General features: G+C 38.2%; 1 protein-coding gene across 5 annotated transcripts in view; it reads left to right on the top strand.

Moving 5' to 3' along the window:
- NFIA (nuclear factor I A) overlaps positions 1-19,091 on the top strand; it is a 526,896-nt gene that overhangs the window by 402,496 nt on the left and 105,309 nt on the right. For all 5 annotated transcript variants that reach the window (XM_060773622.2, XM_060773618.2, XM_060773623.2 and 2 more), the window contains exon 4: positions 6,919-6,993. In XM_060773622.2, the coding sequence (XP_060629605.1) occupies positions 6,919-6,993 (75 nt within the window). The remainder of the gene's footprint in view (positions 1-6,918; positions 6,994-19,091) is intronic.

The raw sequence follows: 19,091 nt of genomic DNA, 5'->3' as shown, positions 1-19,091 counted from the left end.
GGGTAACAGCTGATCTAAACGAGCCCCTTAGAGAATAGAAAACAGAAAGGGTTTCAGTAAGGCTGGCTCTTGGCACAAACTGCTCAAAAATGATGGATATTCAGTAAACACCTCTATGGCAAAGGAGAAGATTTAAAAGAATGAGGGGATGGGCACCAGTAAGCCAGGCACTGAAACAAATGTGATGATTCCAGCTCTTGATTGGTTTGGATAAATAAATGGTTCAAAACGATAAAACAGACTTAAATTTATGTTTATCGGAACAAAATGAGAAATGGAAAAGCCACCTCATCTTAAAGTTTCATATAGCAATATGAAGTGCCCACAGTTCCTGTGAACAACAGTGTGGATTTTAAACAAAAGGGCTTTAAAAACATTAAAAGTCACACTGATTTTTTCAAAGATTATAGTTGTGATTTTTGTTGCAATTAGCGAAAGAAATTATGGCAGCAATGATTAGGAGAAGAAGATAAATATCTCCTTTTCATTATTTTTAGGGTGACTTTTCTTTTTATTACCATCTTTTCAGAGGCCATAAATATTCCAAAATGATTAACCTTCTGTAGATTCCATCTCATTTAGTTTGAAGGGGATTTGAAAAATATGTTATCATATAATCTGTCAGATGAATATTACTATTTGTAATGGTGTCTCCTTTTAATACTAATTTTTAAGTTAGATATGTGAAAAATGCTAAATTGAGACATCTGTTCCTTTCAAAAAGGCAGATTCCCTAAACAGCGATTATGCTGGTGATTTTCTAATGAAAAGGTGATTCATTTTTATTTCACCAAAAATTGCTGGTGGACTTTTAATGTTATAGCACTGTTCAGAACAATGGAACATTCCTTACTTTTAAGGCAACGACCCCAAGCTTTTTCAGGGCTAAAGTGCTGGCCTTTCCATAAGAAAAGGGCAATGAGTTCTGCAGTTCATGGAAAGACGTTATACATTTTAGTACCATTATCCTCAGATCATTCACAGTGAATTGATGTAATGGGGCAGGACAAGAAGGGGGTACAACAGCAAAGCTAATGTATGTGATTCTGCTGTTGCTCCAAACAGCATTACTCCTAAATATCACTTTCCACCCCCAGTTTTCCCTGTGATAACTGTAGGTATAATTCACTCTGATTTCTCAAGCAGTCAACCTTGCATGATTAGCCCATTGCTTGTGATCTTCAGTTCTTACACTGTGTTGGAAGGCTATAAGACAATGTCAGATCAAATCCTTCTGTATAGAAAGACTCCTGTTCAGTCTTGCCATTTCCTGGTAAAGCAGACCCCGCTGAATTAGAGCTACCATCATATTCCACTATAGCACATGCTGGATGGTGCTGATGGACATTGATGTGTCTTGGGTAGCTGGGTGAAATCTCAGATAAGTTGGAGAAACTTTCCTGAAATGTTGAGAAACCATGCTGTTTGGTTTGGTTCTCTCCATACAGGTACTTTTGCTTAGAGAGATAGACAGACTTTGCACGCTAAGAGTGCAGTGTATGGCAACAACAACTTATACATGTTTTGTGGGCTTTCTCCTTGCAAATGTTCACAATGCATGGACAACACAAAGGGCTAATACCAAGACAGCTAGCATGGAGGGAAAATTTATTTTTGAATAAGACTCTTATGAAAACTTGCTAAATGGGAGGGGAGAGTTTTGGAAACTATGAGGCGCTATATTGGGCTTGATGTATCAACGGCCTGACTCACAGTAATCTATCTTTGGAATCTACTGGCTCCTTTTTCATATTATTTCATTAGTCTGATTGTCATCAATATGCCTCACCTTTTTAATTTTCCACATTTCTTGTGCATGTGCTATTCAGATAAATGGGCATGTTCAATCTGAGCTAAGTCATGCACATTTTTGCATCCTATTCTACACACGTGTTTCCATATTTGCCTTTCCTTTGAACATATCTTCATTAGAGGATGGATTTGTGAAATTTATTTGAAAGACTACAAAAGATGAAGCTCCTTCTAATTTTGGATGCTTGGAAGAGTTAACAAAACTTTCATTATTACACTCTATTAAGCTGGGACCAGGAAGCAATTTCTAATCAATGCTCTGATCTGGACAGGCTTTTGTGTTAGGCCTAACATCCTGTGTTCCCTATTCAGACATACTCACTTCCAGCTGTTGTCATTGAAATCCCACATAATCTCCTCAGGTCAAAGGGCAGTCATCCATGACTGCTGCAGTTAAAAGGTTATGCTGATTTGTGTTGTCAAATATTGGCTCTTTTTTTCTTTTAGCCACTTGTATTCTGCCCTTTTCAACAACTGATCCAGCCTAGGGTTGTATTACATGACTTTTAAGTCTTTAAGGTACCCTCCATTGTATTAACATTATTTAGCTAAAATAGTCTATCTGTGTATTTCCTACAAAGAATGTTCTAGTGGTTCTTGAAAGTTGTTCTGAAACTGCATGTGCAAGCACACTTCTGATAATACTGGCATGACAATATTGGCAATGTAAGTTTGGTGGGATATTTCGGACATCATTTGAAGGTTTAATAAAATGACTGATGTGTGAAAATGACAAATAACAGTTAGCAAATAATGTACAGTTAGAAAAATAGAGGGATATTGTATGAACTCTTATTTTTCAACTATAGTGAATCCTAATTATTAAAATAAGAACGCATTTGTTTTAACCGTTTTGGTTTAGTCAAACTAACCGTGTTTCATTTAACGCAGTACAGTCCTATATATATCTACTCAAAAGTAAATCCTTCGGTTCAAGGAATTAGACATAGAATTTATGTCTAAGCATTTTCATTTTAAAAAAGAGAAGCCCTCTTTTAAAAAGAGAGACTGTATTTTCTATTGATGATCAGAATGTATATCAGTACATTTCCAGCCTCTTCCGACCAGAGATCTTTGGGAGGAAGGGATTTCCAGTTAGATGTCCTGCTTCTTCAGAAGGTAGCTTTGGGAGGCATTTGTCATAATGGCAGTAGTACAATAATGATAAACATGAATACCAAACACTTACAAATGAATAATTCTATCTTACTCATTCGTAACTTTTCAGGAGGATCCCAGCCAATGTATTCCACCAATAGCAAATAGCTAGCTTGATTGCAATAAAGGGTCAAAATAATACATGTATAACTGTTGCGGATTTTGTGAAGTTTTCAGATATGAAAGTACATGACAATTCAAATTAAAGTAATGAATTTAATGTGCTTAGTGCATTCAAAATCTACCTCAAAGGACATTGCTAACACTTACCTTCCTACATAGAGCAGAAAATATTTTCAGTGATTCTCCAAAAGTGTCTCTGTAACCAGTGTTATAGACATCTATTTTTAAAGTATTGTTAGATGTTACTTGCATGACATTGTTTGTGAAACAGAGGATAATCTCAGGAGGGGATAAAACCAAGAGGAATCAAGTTGCAGTTAGAGTAGGGAAGGCTTTTCTTTCTAATCGGGCATTTGGTTAAGATAATAGGCTTGAGGTTCTAATTGATCATGACTATTTTAAGGTTTCTAAAGGTCTGTGTATATTGAGATACTTTGTAAGGCAGGGCTTTTCCTTGTTGGTATAGCTTTGTGATTTAAAAATTAGCTTTTACAGGTTGCATGATGAGTATTTAGAACATGCATTTTATTAGCCATTTATTCATCAATATTCTGTGGGTGTGTTGGTTGATCCTGTAAAAAAAGAAAGGATGCATATATTCATGTAGATTTTGAAGTATGTTTTTTCATGCCGAAGTGGTTATTATTTGGTTTCTTACTGTTTTATATGTTTTGTTAGCCTTTTATTCCTTCCTTCATTTTATTTCAAGATTAGGCAACTTTTGTAGGTTTGAGGGACAGTCTTCTTTTGAGACCTTCAGGAGGGGGGGATTGTTGTTGTGTGACCTAAAGTCATTTCCGACTTATCACAAACCTATCATAGGATTTCCTTGGAAAGATTTGTTCAGAGGGGATTTGCCTTTGTCTTCCACTGAGTCTGAGAAAGTGGGACTTGTGCAAGGTCATCCAGTGGCCGAGTTTCTGTGGCCAAATGGGGATTCCAACTCTAGTAACCCAGAATCCAACACGAAAACCACTACAGTATGCTGGCTGTTATACGTGCCAGAAAATAAATGACTCCAGGTGTAGATAAAAGCCCACTTTGAGTCTTTGAGTTTTGATGTTTAACAGGGCAGAGGAGCCATGTAATTTCAAATGTTAATTTTCAGTGCTGGAAACATCTAGGCCAAAATCCACATGGGCAAAATTCACATGGCCACATTTGTAAACTCTTTTGACCAGGAAAAGTGCAATCTGGAGATCTTGGACTGGTTGAGCCCTGCAAACACACACACACACACACACACACACCCAGGTATAGTGTCCCAGATATTCACCATAACAACTCTAGGCTTATAAATTAATATTATATTTCAACTTCCTTTCAGTTAATTTTCAGTACACACAGTCCAATGTGGGTAGGTCAGATACGGTCACTGTCCCAAGAATATCTGGGCTCCCTTTATAAATACAGATATACTGCAACAATTCTTCTGAAATCCTGAGGTTTGTAGTTTGTGGAAGCAGTAGAAAACTTTTGTGTCTAAGAATTTGAAATATCCTTCCCAAATGCTAAATCCCAGGATTCCACAAGATGCTACTATGACAGGAAGAGTGGAATCATAGAGCTATATATGGTGTAAAAGGGTCCCTGGGAACTATAATGTGTGAAGACCTTAATATTTTAAATTTCAGCCCAAACCTCTAACCCAGAGGTAGGCAAAATTCAGTCACGTCATTTATGTGACCCATGTTGACCCTCCAGCTTCCCCAGGCGGCTGTTTTTTCTTGTCAAAAACAAAGCTGGATTGCCTCTTCTGGAAGTCAGGAGCAGAAATTCAATGTTTAAATAGGTTGCAAGTAATGTTTTTCAAATCCAGAAATAATCTGAGTCACTTTGGATATTTTTTCAATCTATGCAGCCCCAGGAGGGCTTTATGATGACAAGGTGTCCCTTAGACCTATTTATCTCTGCTTAAACCAGTTCCAATGTGGAATAAAACAGATGATAAAATCCACTGTGAATAAATAAATTAAACAAACTCCAAATCATTTATAAATTATTACAGGAAATGTGCATAATTTTCTCATTATTCTGTACAGTTTTTAAAATACAATCTTACATTGTTCTCATCGATCAGGAAATTTAAAGGGCTTATATTCACTAATACCTGAGGGAAGGAATCCTTTCCTGAGATTATAAGCACACAGCAGATTTACTCTGGGGTAATTTATGGCTTGAGGATGCTGCACACAGTACTAAAGTCTTCATTGATTTCTGGGGATAAGTATTGTATGTTGAATTTATTCAAACGCTTGCAGCTCTGACCTTCAACTTACCTGGGTAGCTGTCCAGGAGAAGCATTAGCTAATAGGTTGGTGGGGCCCAAATCCTTCATGCAGCTTTTAGTGTTGGTTGCAAATTCTGCAATCCTGAATGAAAGTAGGCGGAAGAAGCTGGCATATCCAGGATCCGAACTGGTGCCTCTGCACCGCAAAAACATGCTTGCAGCATTACATTATTTATTGGGAAACCAATTTGAATATTTTGCCTGAATGAAAGCACTTCTGAGATTACTCTCGATAATACTGTCAATACTGGATTTCTTTTGCAGGAATAGACCGGTTATTTTAGATTTTTGATCAATCTGTAAATCATTCAGAGAGAATTCAATCAATCCTTGCAGGTCACCAAATACATTTTACATTGTGTGTGAGTGTGTGTGCTGCAAGCAAGAAGTTAATTCAGTTGATGAATACATTGAAATCAAATGGAATATTCACTATGTCTTGTGTTTAATCACATGGAGTCTTATGTTGCATTAAATAGCATATGTCTTTGCTCATGGATGTTAGAATGGGTAACCTTAATTAGGACAATCTTAAAAAAAATATGGCACATCCTCCGGACAGGAATGACTTTACAGATCTTTTCACATTCCTTTTATCCTCTGTTTTCTTTGACCCAGCTTCAAAAGCAATAGGTCATGCTAGCCTATTAGCTATAGACCTTTAATTTAAGTCCTGATAGATACTTTGTGCAATAATCTGTGTGGTTCAGCAATTCCCTTTGCCCATCCTGCAGTTTGAGAGCTTCTTATTTTGTAATTGATTCTACCCAGAAAATTAAATTAACATTTGGTGATAGACATGTTTTTACAGAAAAAGGGAACTACTTGTTATGGGAAGTGTAATAACATTTTGATATAAAAAAATCCTTTACACAAATGAAATCAGCAAGCAACCATATGCCCTGTCTCTTAAAGAAATTCAGAGGATTAGAGTTAAAGCTTTCTTATGCAAAGATTTGGTTTCCCTTTTGGAAAAGCTCATTTTAAAGAGGCTTTTAAAATATATAAAACATTCTTGTTCTCTTTTCCTTTTTGAAAGGCATTCTTTTTCAAGATTTTTTTAACAGCTGCTATTTCAAGATCTCCCTAATGTAACCACAGAAAATGAAGAGTACATCTTTAAATCTTGTTTTGTTTGAACGAAGGAGTAGATAATCCTGATCAGATGTTTCTTTGGAGAATAACATTTAAAACGATTATAGAACTTAGTTATCCCATCTGATTCCTAGGTACAGCATTTTAATTTCAGTTGTTGAGTTGTCAGGGTCATCTGAGGTAACTGTTTATGAAAATGAGCTGCTTTTGTTTCAGATTTCCAGCTGTGATGTTTTAATACATGCAGTTCTCTCTGTTAATGTGTCATGTTAACTTCCCTAAACTCTAACCATATATCTGCCTACCTAAATAGCAATTAGTGATAAGTGGGAAATTAAATATTCAATTTCTTCTACATTAAACAGATACCAAGGTATTTGAGAGTACTGTCATTAAGTGCTTAAGGCTAATCGCATCTATAATTTTCTTGTGTTTTCTAGGACATTTGGGCTTCCAAGACAGTTTTGTCACATCAGGTGTGTTCAGTGTGACTGAACTAGTAAGGGTCTCGCAAAGTAAGTATAATTTCTTATTATAATCAAATATTTTTAATTTCAATCTTTCCCTTGATTTCTCTACCCTGGCATAATTTCTAGATGAGGTAATTTGTAAATCAGATAATCCCTGTGTTGTCGAAGGCTTTCATGGCCAGATTCACAGGGTTATTGTAGGTTTTTCAGCTGTATGGCCATATTCTAGAAACACTCTCATCTGACGTTTCGCCTGCATCTATGTCAGGCATCCTCAGAGGTTGTGAGGTCTGTTGGAAACTAAGGAAATTGGGTTTATATATCTGTGGAAAGTTCAGGGTTGTCACCTTGATTAGCAACTCCAGACAAGAAACAAATCAGGAACAGCTAATCACCTCTCAACAAAGGATTCCCCCAGGCAGTAACAAGCCACACCTAAAAGCTGTCAGGCCATCAAATGCTAATCAAGGTGGCCAATTGAAACATTCACACCTAGCTCCAGAAGACAAGATTTCTTTCTCCCACTCTGGATTTCCCACAGATATATAAACCCAATTTTCCTAGTTTCCAACAGACCTCACAACCTCTGAGGATGCCTGCCATAAATGCAGGCAAAATGTCAGGAGAGAATGCTTCTAGAACATGGCCATGCAGCTAAAAAACCTACAACAACCCAGATAATCCCTGCTATACCTTGTCAACAACTACTTAGAAAACTCACTTAGAAACATATTAAGAAAAGACATTATCTAGTAATAAGTAATAATACCATGATTTCAGAAGAATTAGATTGTTAATTCTGATACCTGATTTTTAAGCAGAGGCTAATGGCCATCTGTTGGGAGTGCTTTGATTTTATATTCCTCCATGACAGAGGGTTGGATTGGATGGCCCTTGAGGTCTCTACTATTCTATCCCAGAGATTGCTGCCCTGGAAAAAGGAAGGTCACTTCTAGTTTGAGGGAAAGTGACTTGGATCTGAGACAAAAGGGTAGCGCACTCACTTTCCACTGAAAATTTTGGAAGGGGGCAAGAACAGCCTTGTTGGTCTGTATTCAAGCAGCTACCATTTCACTTCTGGTTTACAGCTTCCTAGCAATTTTATAATGATTGGTAAATCCATATAGAAATCCCTGTGCCTTCAATCACAGAACATCAGATTTTATTTTTTTTTAAAAAATCCTTTAGTTTTAAATAGGTTTTACAATTTTATATTGTTTTTATACTTTTAAAAATATGAACTACTTGGATACATTTGGATATCAAATGATGTCAAAATCCTCTTTATGCACAATAGTACATGCTTTCTGTTTATGCTGTCTGTCCATATGTTTTGCATCTGGATTATACAGCACTGATTATTTTTACAGGTGTTATGAATCTGCAAAAACTTACACAACATGAAGTCATGTCCAGTATTAGCGAACTGATCGCTCTCATACTTTTTTTATACTCCAAATGAATAAAGACTTTCAAATTTCTGAGGCCTAAATACAATGGAATCCTGCCTTTTAAAAGTAGTTGCTTTTGACCTTTGAAGAATGCTGATGCCCTTCATCTGAATGGCATTCTGCAGTATGATCATTACCAGTTTGTCAATATTCACTAACAACAGTGAATCAGGAGTACCTGTCACCACCCTGTTCCATTGATCAAAGGTCCTTTTATTGTATTTTACTATGACATAATCCAGACAGTCCAAGGAGACATGGACACCATTGTGTCACTGTTGTGCTGCTGCTCTGATGATAGCTAAACCAGAACTTGTCTTATTGGAGATTTTCATGTACAGTGAAAAACAAAGTTGGAATATGCCTTTCCTATAATACAAATTCTGTACAACGTTTCCTTTCCATTCAGAAGAAGAAGCTTTCACAGCAGTCTTCATGCATATTTCCTTAGCCATATGTATCAGATCCTCATTAAACAGAATGAGATCTCTTTGTAAATGCATTGCACTTACTTCTTCAGCCCATTAATCATATTTAGATATCCAAATGGGTGCAGTATTTTAAAACTATTAGCTGAGATATCCTCCCTCCAACAACATATACACACAGGAATTATTATTATTATTATTATTATTATTATTATTATTATTAATTTATTTGCTGCAGAGTTCAAATCCATATTCAATATATCAAATGTACTTCTATGGCATCTGGAAAATCCAGAAATACAGGTTGTTATGGTATTGGCCGAACTGGATGTGTGCTCTCTAGTTAAACGGATAATAGGAATACATTGCAATTGCTGCACAAACAGGTATATTGAATGCAGAGTCTCTGGCAATAAAAACTAGAATGAAATGTAAGTCATAGATTGGCATAAGGTGGCACCCTAGTGTTTGAAATTTGCAATAATTCTCCTGCTCAGCAGCATGAATCACTGATGCTTAAAAGAATAAAGAACATAGCGATCTCTCTCTCTCTCATGTACAATCTGACTCCTCACAATCACCTTAGCAGGTTAATCCTCCTCATTGATGACCTTCTGATCTGAAAATTTTCATAAGACTAGGGATTTTCTTGCTGCTGAATTAGGACTAGAACTAAAGCCGAAGGTGCATCAAAGAAAAGAGGGGGAAACACAAGAAAGAAGTTATGGATCAGGTAAGGATGTATAGGTTTAGGATCCCTTATCCAAAAAGCTTGGGACCAGAGGTATTTCAGGGTTTTTTAATATTTCGGAATACCTGTATTTGCATATTTATTTATACATTAGGAAATAGGACCCAAGTCTAATCACAACAATAATTTGTTTTCTATAAATAAAGTTAATAATAATAATAAAGTTATTATCTTATAAATAAAGTTAATAATAATAATACATACATACATACATACTACTTTTAATCACTTTATGCTTGAAACCAGTTCTATATATATTGAACCACTAGAAAACAAAGATGTCACGATCACAGCAACCTATGTGGACAATTTTGGATTTTGGAATATTTTGGAATTTTGGATAAAGAATATTCTACCTATATTGTGCCCTGATTGTCATAATCAGAACCAGAACCTTCCTATTCCAGTCTGGCATTGAGCTACAGTGGTGACTATGGCGCAGCTAGCTGGGTGTCAGCTGCATTAAGATCACTACTGACCGAAAGGGCATGAGTTTGAAGCCAGCCCGGGTCGGAGTGAGCTTCCGACCAAATTTGTGTAGCTTGTTGTCGAACTTTGCAGCTTGAAAGACAGTTGAATCTGTCAAGAAGGAAATTTAGGTACCACTTTCTGGGGAGGCTAATTTAACTAATTTACGAAGCCATAAAGATCAGCGAGCATGCGGGGAATGAGGAAGTACTTCATCAACATCGCAGATGGGCGGTGAAGCGACAGCTCTCCTGGTGGCCAGAAAAAGTTGGAATGTTAAATAGCCTCTGACTGTCTGTCTATATGTATTGTGTGTCTATGGCATTGAATGTTTATCATGTATATGTACATTGCAATCTGCCCTGAGTCCCCTGAAGGGTAAGAAGGGCGGAATATAAATACTGCAAATAAATAAATAAATAAATGTTAAAGAGCATAGGGGATAGAATAGAACCTTGTGGGACCCCACAGGACAAAGGCCAGGGGTCCAAGCAGGAATCCCCTAGCTTCACCGACTGAGTGCGACCCTCCAGGAAGGATTGGAGCCACTGCAAAGCAGTGCTCCCAAAACCCATTCCAGAAAGCTGTTCCAGAAGGATACCATGACTGATGGTATCGAAAGCCACTGAGATGTTCAGGAGAACTAACAAGGACACACTCCCCCTGTCAAGCTCTCTGCTGAGGTCATCCACCAAGGTGACCAAAGCCCTCTCTGTACCATGACCAGGTCTGAAGCCTGACTGTGACATATCCAGATAGTCAGTTTCATCCAAGAATCCTTGGAGCTGAGTCGCAACCACTCGCTCCAGAACCTTGCCCAAAAAAGGGAAGATTTGAAATTGGCCAATAGTTATTCATTCCTTAGGAGTCAAGGGATACCTTTTTCAGGATTGGTCTTACTATTGCCTGTTTTAGGCAGGATGGAATTTGTCCTCACAAACCACTTGGCCAATCCCCCGCTGGCTAGGAGATTGAGGAGATAAGGAGTCATCTTTGGAGGATGCAGTGATGTGTGCTTTTGGTCCTAGCAGGGACAAGAACCTTTTCTCTCCAACTCTTGACTACAGTTCCCCAAAGTCCTATTAATCATGATAAGGGATTGGGGGTATTAAAGTCCAAAACATCTAGCAAAACATATTTCTCTGGATATAATATCCACTATGTATCTGCTTAAATACTGTGAAGGTAAGACCTCAAGTGATCTCAAAAACTAATCAGGACTGGTTAGTATTTGGGAAGAAGACCACCAGAGAGTACTAGGTACTGCAGGGTCTATCCAAAGGAAGGTAATGTGAATAATCTTTGCCTAAAGACCCTGTAACATTTATGAGTTTGCCATAACTAGAAAGGCAATTTGAAGCCATTGGGCCCACACTATCTGTGGGGGTTTGGTCCTGGGATGATCACTATTTGTTTTTCAAACAGTGGTGATGTGAACAAACATGCTCCAGTGGGCCCAGCTTCACATAGTCATTTACTAATGTAGGGGATGATTATCTGCAGTTGCTGGAAATGTGTTCCAGAACCTCCCACAGTTTGGAAACCATGAGTAAATGCTTTATTTTCACACTTGGAGCAAAAACAAATAATTCACTCCCCCCCCCCCCCCCCTCACTCACCTACTGCCCCATAGAGCTGAATGTAGATGCAGCCCCTTTGCTTTCTTGTCTGGGAGAAGAGGGCTGCTTGTCTCTCATCCCCACTTGACAGAGTTCTGTTTCATTGTTAGAAAGAAAGGGGGGCTTTCCAGCCTTCTTCAGGGCAACAAAGCAGTGATGGCAGTAGGAGCAATTCTGCCCTGCCCCCCCCCCCCCCAAAAAAAACCTGAGGCTGTTATGAAAACAGCAAATAAATTAAACCATGAATATGGGATCTACCAATATGGGAGTCTTCTCATCAAATTGCTGTTCTTAGGAGAGCAACAAGAGAAAGGGCAAGGCTAGGATGATCCCTTAACAACCCTTAATTTTTTTTTTTTAAAAAAAACCTTACCTGGCTGCCAATAAGGTACTCTGTGAATCCTCCTGACAAGAAGAAATTATGTGCCAGGAGGGGGAGGGTGATTTTCCTCCTCAGCTCCTCTTCCAATCTCCTGGTATGACATTTCTTCACACCAGAAGGACTCAAAGAGTCCCTTAATGGCGGCCAGGTTAGTTTATATTTTATTTTAAGGGTTGTCTTGGGCAGCTTTTGGGCAGCTTGTGAGCCATCCCAGTATTTATCAGGGTGGCATGTAAACACCTGTTTTTGTTTTTTTTTGTTTTTTGAAGTGGGCTTAAATGTGCACTGAAACATGTCTTTTAAATCAACTTCAGCGAACATTTAAGTGTAGTGTGAAAGCACCCTGGGTGACAAGTAACTCTCCCTCAGCCTCAACAGGTGGGGGGCAAAAGCAAAGAACACTGTGAACAAACCTTTCTGAGAAAATCTTGTGATAGGTTTTCATTAGGGTTGGAAACAACTTGAACTTGAAAGCAGCTTGAAGACACACAACAGCTATTGATTGAAAGGACCAAATAGATACTGGACATTAACTTCCAGTCAGTATCAGTACTCAAGCCACTTTAAATGGAGGACAGAAGGGAAAGCCCCAACTTAGCCAGGGCTCTCCAGGGTTTCTCTGCTTGAGCACTTAAGGATATATGAAAGAACAGGCTATGTCTGAGGGTTTGAGGAGAACATAATTGCAACCTACTACCTTCTCTCTTAGAAAATTAAGCAGTGTCAAGGCTTTAAAGACAGAAATGATGGTAATTCGTTATTATATCATAGTTGTGAGTTGTGCCACAACTGTGTGCAGGATCTTGTAAATTCAGTTAGATTTTTAAGCAGCCTAATGGTGCTTAAAAATCCAGCATTCTTCATTCACATGGAGTTCCAGATGGGAAGCTGATTTTGTCCTAGTCAAAATGTGGTGAATGAGAAATAATTGATCATCCACAGAAAATGTATTTGCAGTCCCTTGACATCTTGTAATTTCTACTGCAGTTATCTATGCTGCTTCTCCATGTACAAGCCTGTTAGTTTTCTTCTGTACTAATCAATATTGTAAGAGGCTGATAGTTAAAAAGGCAGCATGAAAAAGAACCACAAAAGTAACTAACTTCATCTTTAACAGCAAAGGATGGCTGTCCAAAGTTTACTATTTAAGTTTGAATACGAAAAGAAGGGGAGAAGAAAGAATCATAATACAAATGAACTGAGGGCTTTGAACGAACTGTTGCAGTGACCTTGCCTTTTGTATACCATTACACAATTCAATGGCAGTGCACTCAAACCTTGCTCTCAATCAATATCTTATTAAAACACATACACACACAGTTGCCATAAACTTTGTGGTTTATACATGGAATTCAGCATAACTCGATGGCCAATAACATGATGTACTAGTAATGTGAAAATGAACAACACACATTTCATATCTGTGATTTTCTTACAAAGCTCTCTGACAAATCTGCCACAATTGTTTGTTTGAAGAAAAAGGCGGATACACTAATTTTAGCCACATTTGTCGCAAAGCACTTCTCCTGCCTCCTACTTATTACTTTATTATTGAAATGACATGCTGGTTAAAGGAAACTTCTCTTTACCTCCATTTAACCCTAAATACGCCACCCCTTTACTGCTGTAGTTTTCCAAATTCTGCTTTCATCTGGGGTTTATTATAAATGCAAAAAGGGTACCAAAGTATCTTGCTAAAATATGAAGCATGTTGATTTAGAGTTGGGTGGAGGGATATTTGCCAACTTGTTGCTATAACTTTGGGTAAATGCAACACATTATTATTATTATTATTATTATTATTATTATTATTATTATTACTTTAAAAATCCCAAAAGGTTCTAAATACAAGCTGAACTTATTGGCTTCATTTAAGTTAAGCAAACCACTAACATAGTTTCCTGTGTTACTGAACATTTATGGACAGTTATTCCAGTTGTTGTTTTTGTTGTTGTGTACATCGAAGTAATTTCCAACTTCTGGTGACCCAAGGCAAGATTATTCAGATTTCTCATTGCATTCCTCTGAGGCCAGGAGACTTGTCCACAGTCATCCTGTGGGTTTCCATGGCCAAGTGAGGCTATAAGCCCAGGTCATCCAGAGTCAGACCACTTATACCCATTTTGGGAGGAGGGCAGGATATAAATCAAATAAGTACAGTATATAAACAATACATTTTCCAGTATAGTTCATGCCTGTAAGATCTTGTGCCTTCTCCATGTATTCTTGAGTAACTGGGGAGCAACCGATTGGCAGGAGAGTGTGGTGTCACCCAGCTGGTTCACATTCAGCACCCTCTGAAGCCCAGATACTGGTTCTTCCTGTTCTGAACACTGCACCACCTATCACATTCTGTCAAATCAAAGCAAATTTGTAATGTTGTCCTAGGTTTTCTTGAGGAACTTGGACTTTTTTAAAATGACCTGGGTAGATGGAGACAATTACTGGTATATTTTTAATTAGTGTTATCATGGGTGACTCCTTCTGGCAAATTCATTCTACATTCCCAGTGACTGAAATATATCCCTTGTGTCTGTTGGGGTTTGTGACCAGGCCACCCAGTCAGCTGAAACTGGATTCCAAAGCAGCATTAGCTCAGCTAGACAAGCCCTACACACATGAATCCTGTGAGAGGCTGAAGGATAAGCTAGTCTTTCACTGAATAAATGCACTTGGTGTGCATTCATTTTAGTCTAGATAACTGTTTCAAGCAGGTGAGCAATACATTGGGCATTGGAATCAAAGCAAAAAAAAGTCCTCTTGTGTTATATTGGAGTAATTAAGACTAACAATTTGTGTAAAAAACACTATTTTGTGTGATTTTTTATACATTTGTTTCTTGATTTCTAAAACAGAACTGCAAGGTCCTTGTCCTTTATGATAGGACTATCACTGGACGTAAAGCCAATGTATTCAATACTCCCTATCATGAAACAATTGTCACTAGACAATTGGTTCTGGCCCAAGATACCTATCCGACCGCATCTCGACCTACAAGCCCACCAGGACTTTGAGATCTTCCGGGGAGGCCCTGCTCTCGATCCCGCCTGCTTCACAAGCACGGCTGGTGTGGATGAGAGATAGGGCCTTCTCGGTGGTGGCTCCTCAGCTGTGGAACACTCTTCCCACGGACATTAGACTGGCTCCTTCCCTGATGATATTCTGCAGGAAATTAAAGACTTGGTTGTTCAAGAAGGCGTTCGAACAAGAAGTGCAATGATTGGTAATGACTATAGGAATGGAACAACGGAAATGTACTGGATTGTGGCCTGGACGATGAGACGACGCTGAATGGTTTTCGTAGTAATGACGATGTTTTTGTATAATGCTGGATTGTGAATTGTTTTATACTGTGTCTTGAATTTTGTGGTTCCTATGTTGTACACTGCTGTGAGTCGCCCCTGGGCTGAGAACAGCGGTATATAAGCAAAATAAATAAATAAATAAATAAATAAATAAATAAATTCTTTGGCACAAGTAACTGTGAGGAAAATGGAGGGAAAGTTTAGTTTTGAATAACAGATAATTTTAGTGGGATTTATTCAGTTTCTGTGACAACTACAAAATTCTACCTGTTATGAGAGTGTTTAATGGCTAAAAAGGAGGAGGGGGTAGAAAAAAATGTAATGTAGCAGCACCTTTGAGGCTAACTGGTTTCTATTTTAGCAAGAGCGTTTGTGGCGATAAACCCACTTTTTTAGATGCAGTAACCATTTGTATTAAGGCCTCAGATAGAAGGAATAATTATACAGTTGTGGGACTGGGATAGAATGCAGTAGGATCCAGAATAATGCAAATCATGACCCCTGTCCTAAATTTTCAAAGGGCTGCGAAAGATATTTCAGATCTTTACAGTGATCAGTTAGTGCTGAAATGTAAAAGCAATAAATGTGTGTACCAGAGATTCAAAACTTTCCCTGAGTAGTAGTGAGGACTCTTGTATTAACACATGCAGACTGCCATGAAGCCATTATCTCTGTTCTTTCTTCTGCTAATGGATTGTAATTTTTGAATATAATTCAATCCAAATATTGCTCTTTCTAGTCTCCCTTTGTAACTTTCTTATTCAAGGACCTGGAGTAGGGCACCAAACTACATACGGCAACATTTCCCCCCTAGAGGCCTTGCCTTACACCTGCTTCCACATCATATCCCATGCTAGATGCCTATATCCTTTTTGTGTGTTGCTTGTAAGCATTTGGTTGCCACTGTGGGCACACAATGCTGCACTATATATTTTTGTTCTGTGTGTCCTTGACTGAGTTTTACCCAACAAAACAATGAGTATATATCTGTAGTTCAGCACTATAGTAAAAAGGGGAATATTTTTTTCCCAAGCACTAGAAGAAAAACCTTGATTGTTTAAACATAGTCTGAATATAATTGTTGCATCCCACTTCCATTACACTGCTAACTGCAAAAAATTATTCAGCTGACCAGTAACTTGAAACTGAGAGTATAGATTTGGTTATTGCTAGTTAGTCACAAAATATAGTGGATAAGTTATTTCATTCTACCATAGATTTCCCCCCTCTCCTTTTCCTTCTGCTACAAAGGTTAATGTCCTTGGGTTACTCCAGCATGATCTTTGTTCACTTACTGGAAATGCTGAGAAACACTTTTACATTTGAACTATTTGGACTGTTTTATTGATACCTAAGTGCAGTTCATGCTATGAATACTTGGGGTGGAGGGAGAGAGAATATATAGCACTTCAGCTAAGACAAGACATTTGTTTGACTGCAACATGTTGATGGAGTGCAGCACCCATTGCCCCTAGAAAATGTAGTTAGTAGTAAGAAAAGATGGAAATTACCACCTAGAAAAAAACCTGGAAGGCCACACATTTCTGCAACCCTAAACTATAGATTAAATCAAGTTTTAATCTCCTCCCTCCAGACTCGGATGTGAAATAGAAATTATTTTTGGGTGAACATGTGAAGAGGGTGGTAATGTTTAGTTGTCCATTCTACTGTTTGTTTTTTTTAATCGATGACATGGAATTGTTGCCAACACTGTGAACTACCCTGAGTCCCCTTTGGGGTTGAGAAGGGCAGTATATAAATACTGCAAATAGATAAAAATAAATAAGGGAAAGAGCAAGAGTATATCTACATGGGCCAAATAAAGCAAACTCGCTTTGCATCTGCTGCAGGGAATCTACATGACATGCTGCTGGTTTCACAGCAGAAGTGCTGTTTACAGTTGTGCATCCAGAATAAGGGGAAACAGAATTTAATCCAGAGCTCCAAGAAGCTCTAGAGTGCTCTTGATGTTTTTGAAGTGTGGATAGCTAGATTAGGCTAGATCTGGCAAGGTCCAGTGCCCACATGTCCAACAAATTCACTGCTGTGTCACTATTGACACAGTCTAGATTTTTCTTCCAGGAGAGAATGGGTGGATGGCAATGTTGGATATTCTGCTGAAAGACACTCTTGTGGAATGCATACAAGCCTACATTCTTGATTGCTGCTGCTGTTTCATCAGCCAAAACAAGCTCCCTTGCAGAGCCTTGCTGTTGACATTGCTTCTGATGATCTCATGGAGTACCCTGATGTGATTTCACCAGAAGCAATGTTGTTAGCAAGCCCCTGCAAGGGAGCTGGTTTTTGAGTGGCAAAACAACAGCAGTAGCAGAGGCCCGAAGCGCTCTCAGCACTAAATGGCTTTGGGGATGCTCTGGAATACAGCCTTTCAAATTATTTGTGAAAGTGTAGGTGCATCCTAAGTGGCCATGAACATGGGCTTGTGTACATGGTGAATGTCACAGAATGTCATTCAGCAGAAATATCCAACAGTGTCATCCACCCATTCTCTCCAGGCAGTGTCATTGATTAACGCTACCTGAAGAAGTAGAATTCCATACACATCCCCCTTTTATGCACCTGCAAACTGTTACATTTTTTCTATCAGAATTAACCGGGGAGATTATTGCTGGTGCTGAATAGATGTGGTTCTGTGCTAACCAACCACTAAATATCTTATGGTTCTGCTGAAAGATATACTTCCCAATAATGCATGTATAAACTGGACTTATCAAGAAGTATTTTTATCCCCAAACTTTCTGTCCCAAATAAATTTGGTTAATACATATTATAGTAGTCAGGAAGTGAAAATGCTATGTTTGAAAGGAACATTGTTATCCTTTCAACTACATCTCCCATAGGTATGGTATGAAAGAAAATTTATCAAGCAAAAGCTTTTTAAAGTGCAAATATGTTTGGCTAAGAAGTTGCTGAAACTGTAGAGTGGGTGCTGCAGAGTGTACCTTTATGATTGATTTCCATTCAAGTCAGACTGACTGCAGTGTGGTCATTTTTCTAACCCATAACTGCTCACACTGCAGCAGTTTGCTATCTGCAGGGTGCCTGAATTATAGCAGTCCATGTCCGTGTTACCTTTTACACAAATTACTTACACTGGTTTCTTTTTCCATGCAGATTCATCAGTTTTACAGCTCCTTGTCTCTGCTGTCAGGAAACTCTAGCAGACAGCACAAATTGATAAAATGAGTTAATTTTACAATGCTTTTTTTAAAAAAAAATTCATTCACCAATTGCTCAGGAAGCATATTGTAGTTAAAGTAAGATAGCAAATGAGTTTGGAGTGTTCTTGTAAATTATTTCCCCAGTTAATTCCTTTTAAAGATCATTACAGACTGGCTCCCTCTTTAATATCATTGCATTCTACTTCCCATCCCATGCTTTTAAAAATGCATTGCTCTCCGTGCATATCAATTCGCTGGTTGTGCTTAAACCACTACTTATAGTACTTCATAGATTATGGGAGGCAACTGTGTATGCAGTGTTGAATGAGGATATTCTTCTTTGCGTTGCCCATTATTGTTGTACTTCAGCTGCAGTTTCCTGACCACTTAGTACATAGTAGCCCCTAGCAATCTGACTTTAATAGTAGAAATTGCAATGCACCTTGAATGCATAGGGTCCTAGATTTAGCTATGGGTTCCCTAACAAAAAGGATTTCAGATAGCAAAACCTTTGAATGAAATCCCAGAAATTCATGAGGGTAGGAGAAAGTGCTTGA

The sequence above is a fragment of the Anolis sagrei genome, chromosome 4 (assembly GCF_037176765.1).
Source record: "Anolis sagrei isolate rAnoSag1 chromosome 4, rAnoSag1.mat, whole genome shotgun sequence".
NCBI lineage: Eukaryota > Metazoa > Chordata > Lepidosauria > Squamata > Dactyloidae > Anolis > Anolis sagrei.
Note: the sequence above shows the minus strand (reverse complement) of the source record. Positions and strands in the feature narration are given on the sequence as shown.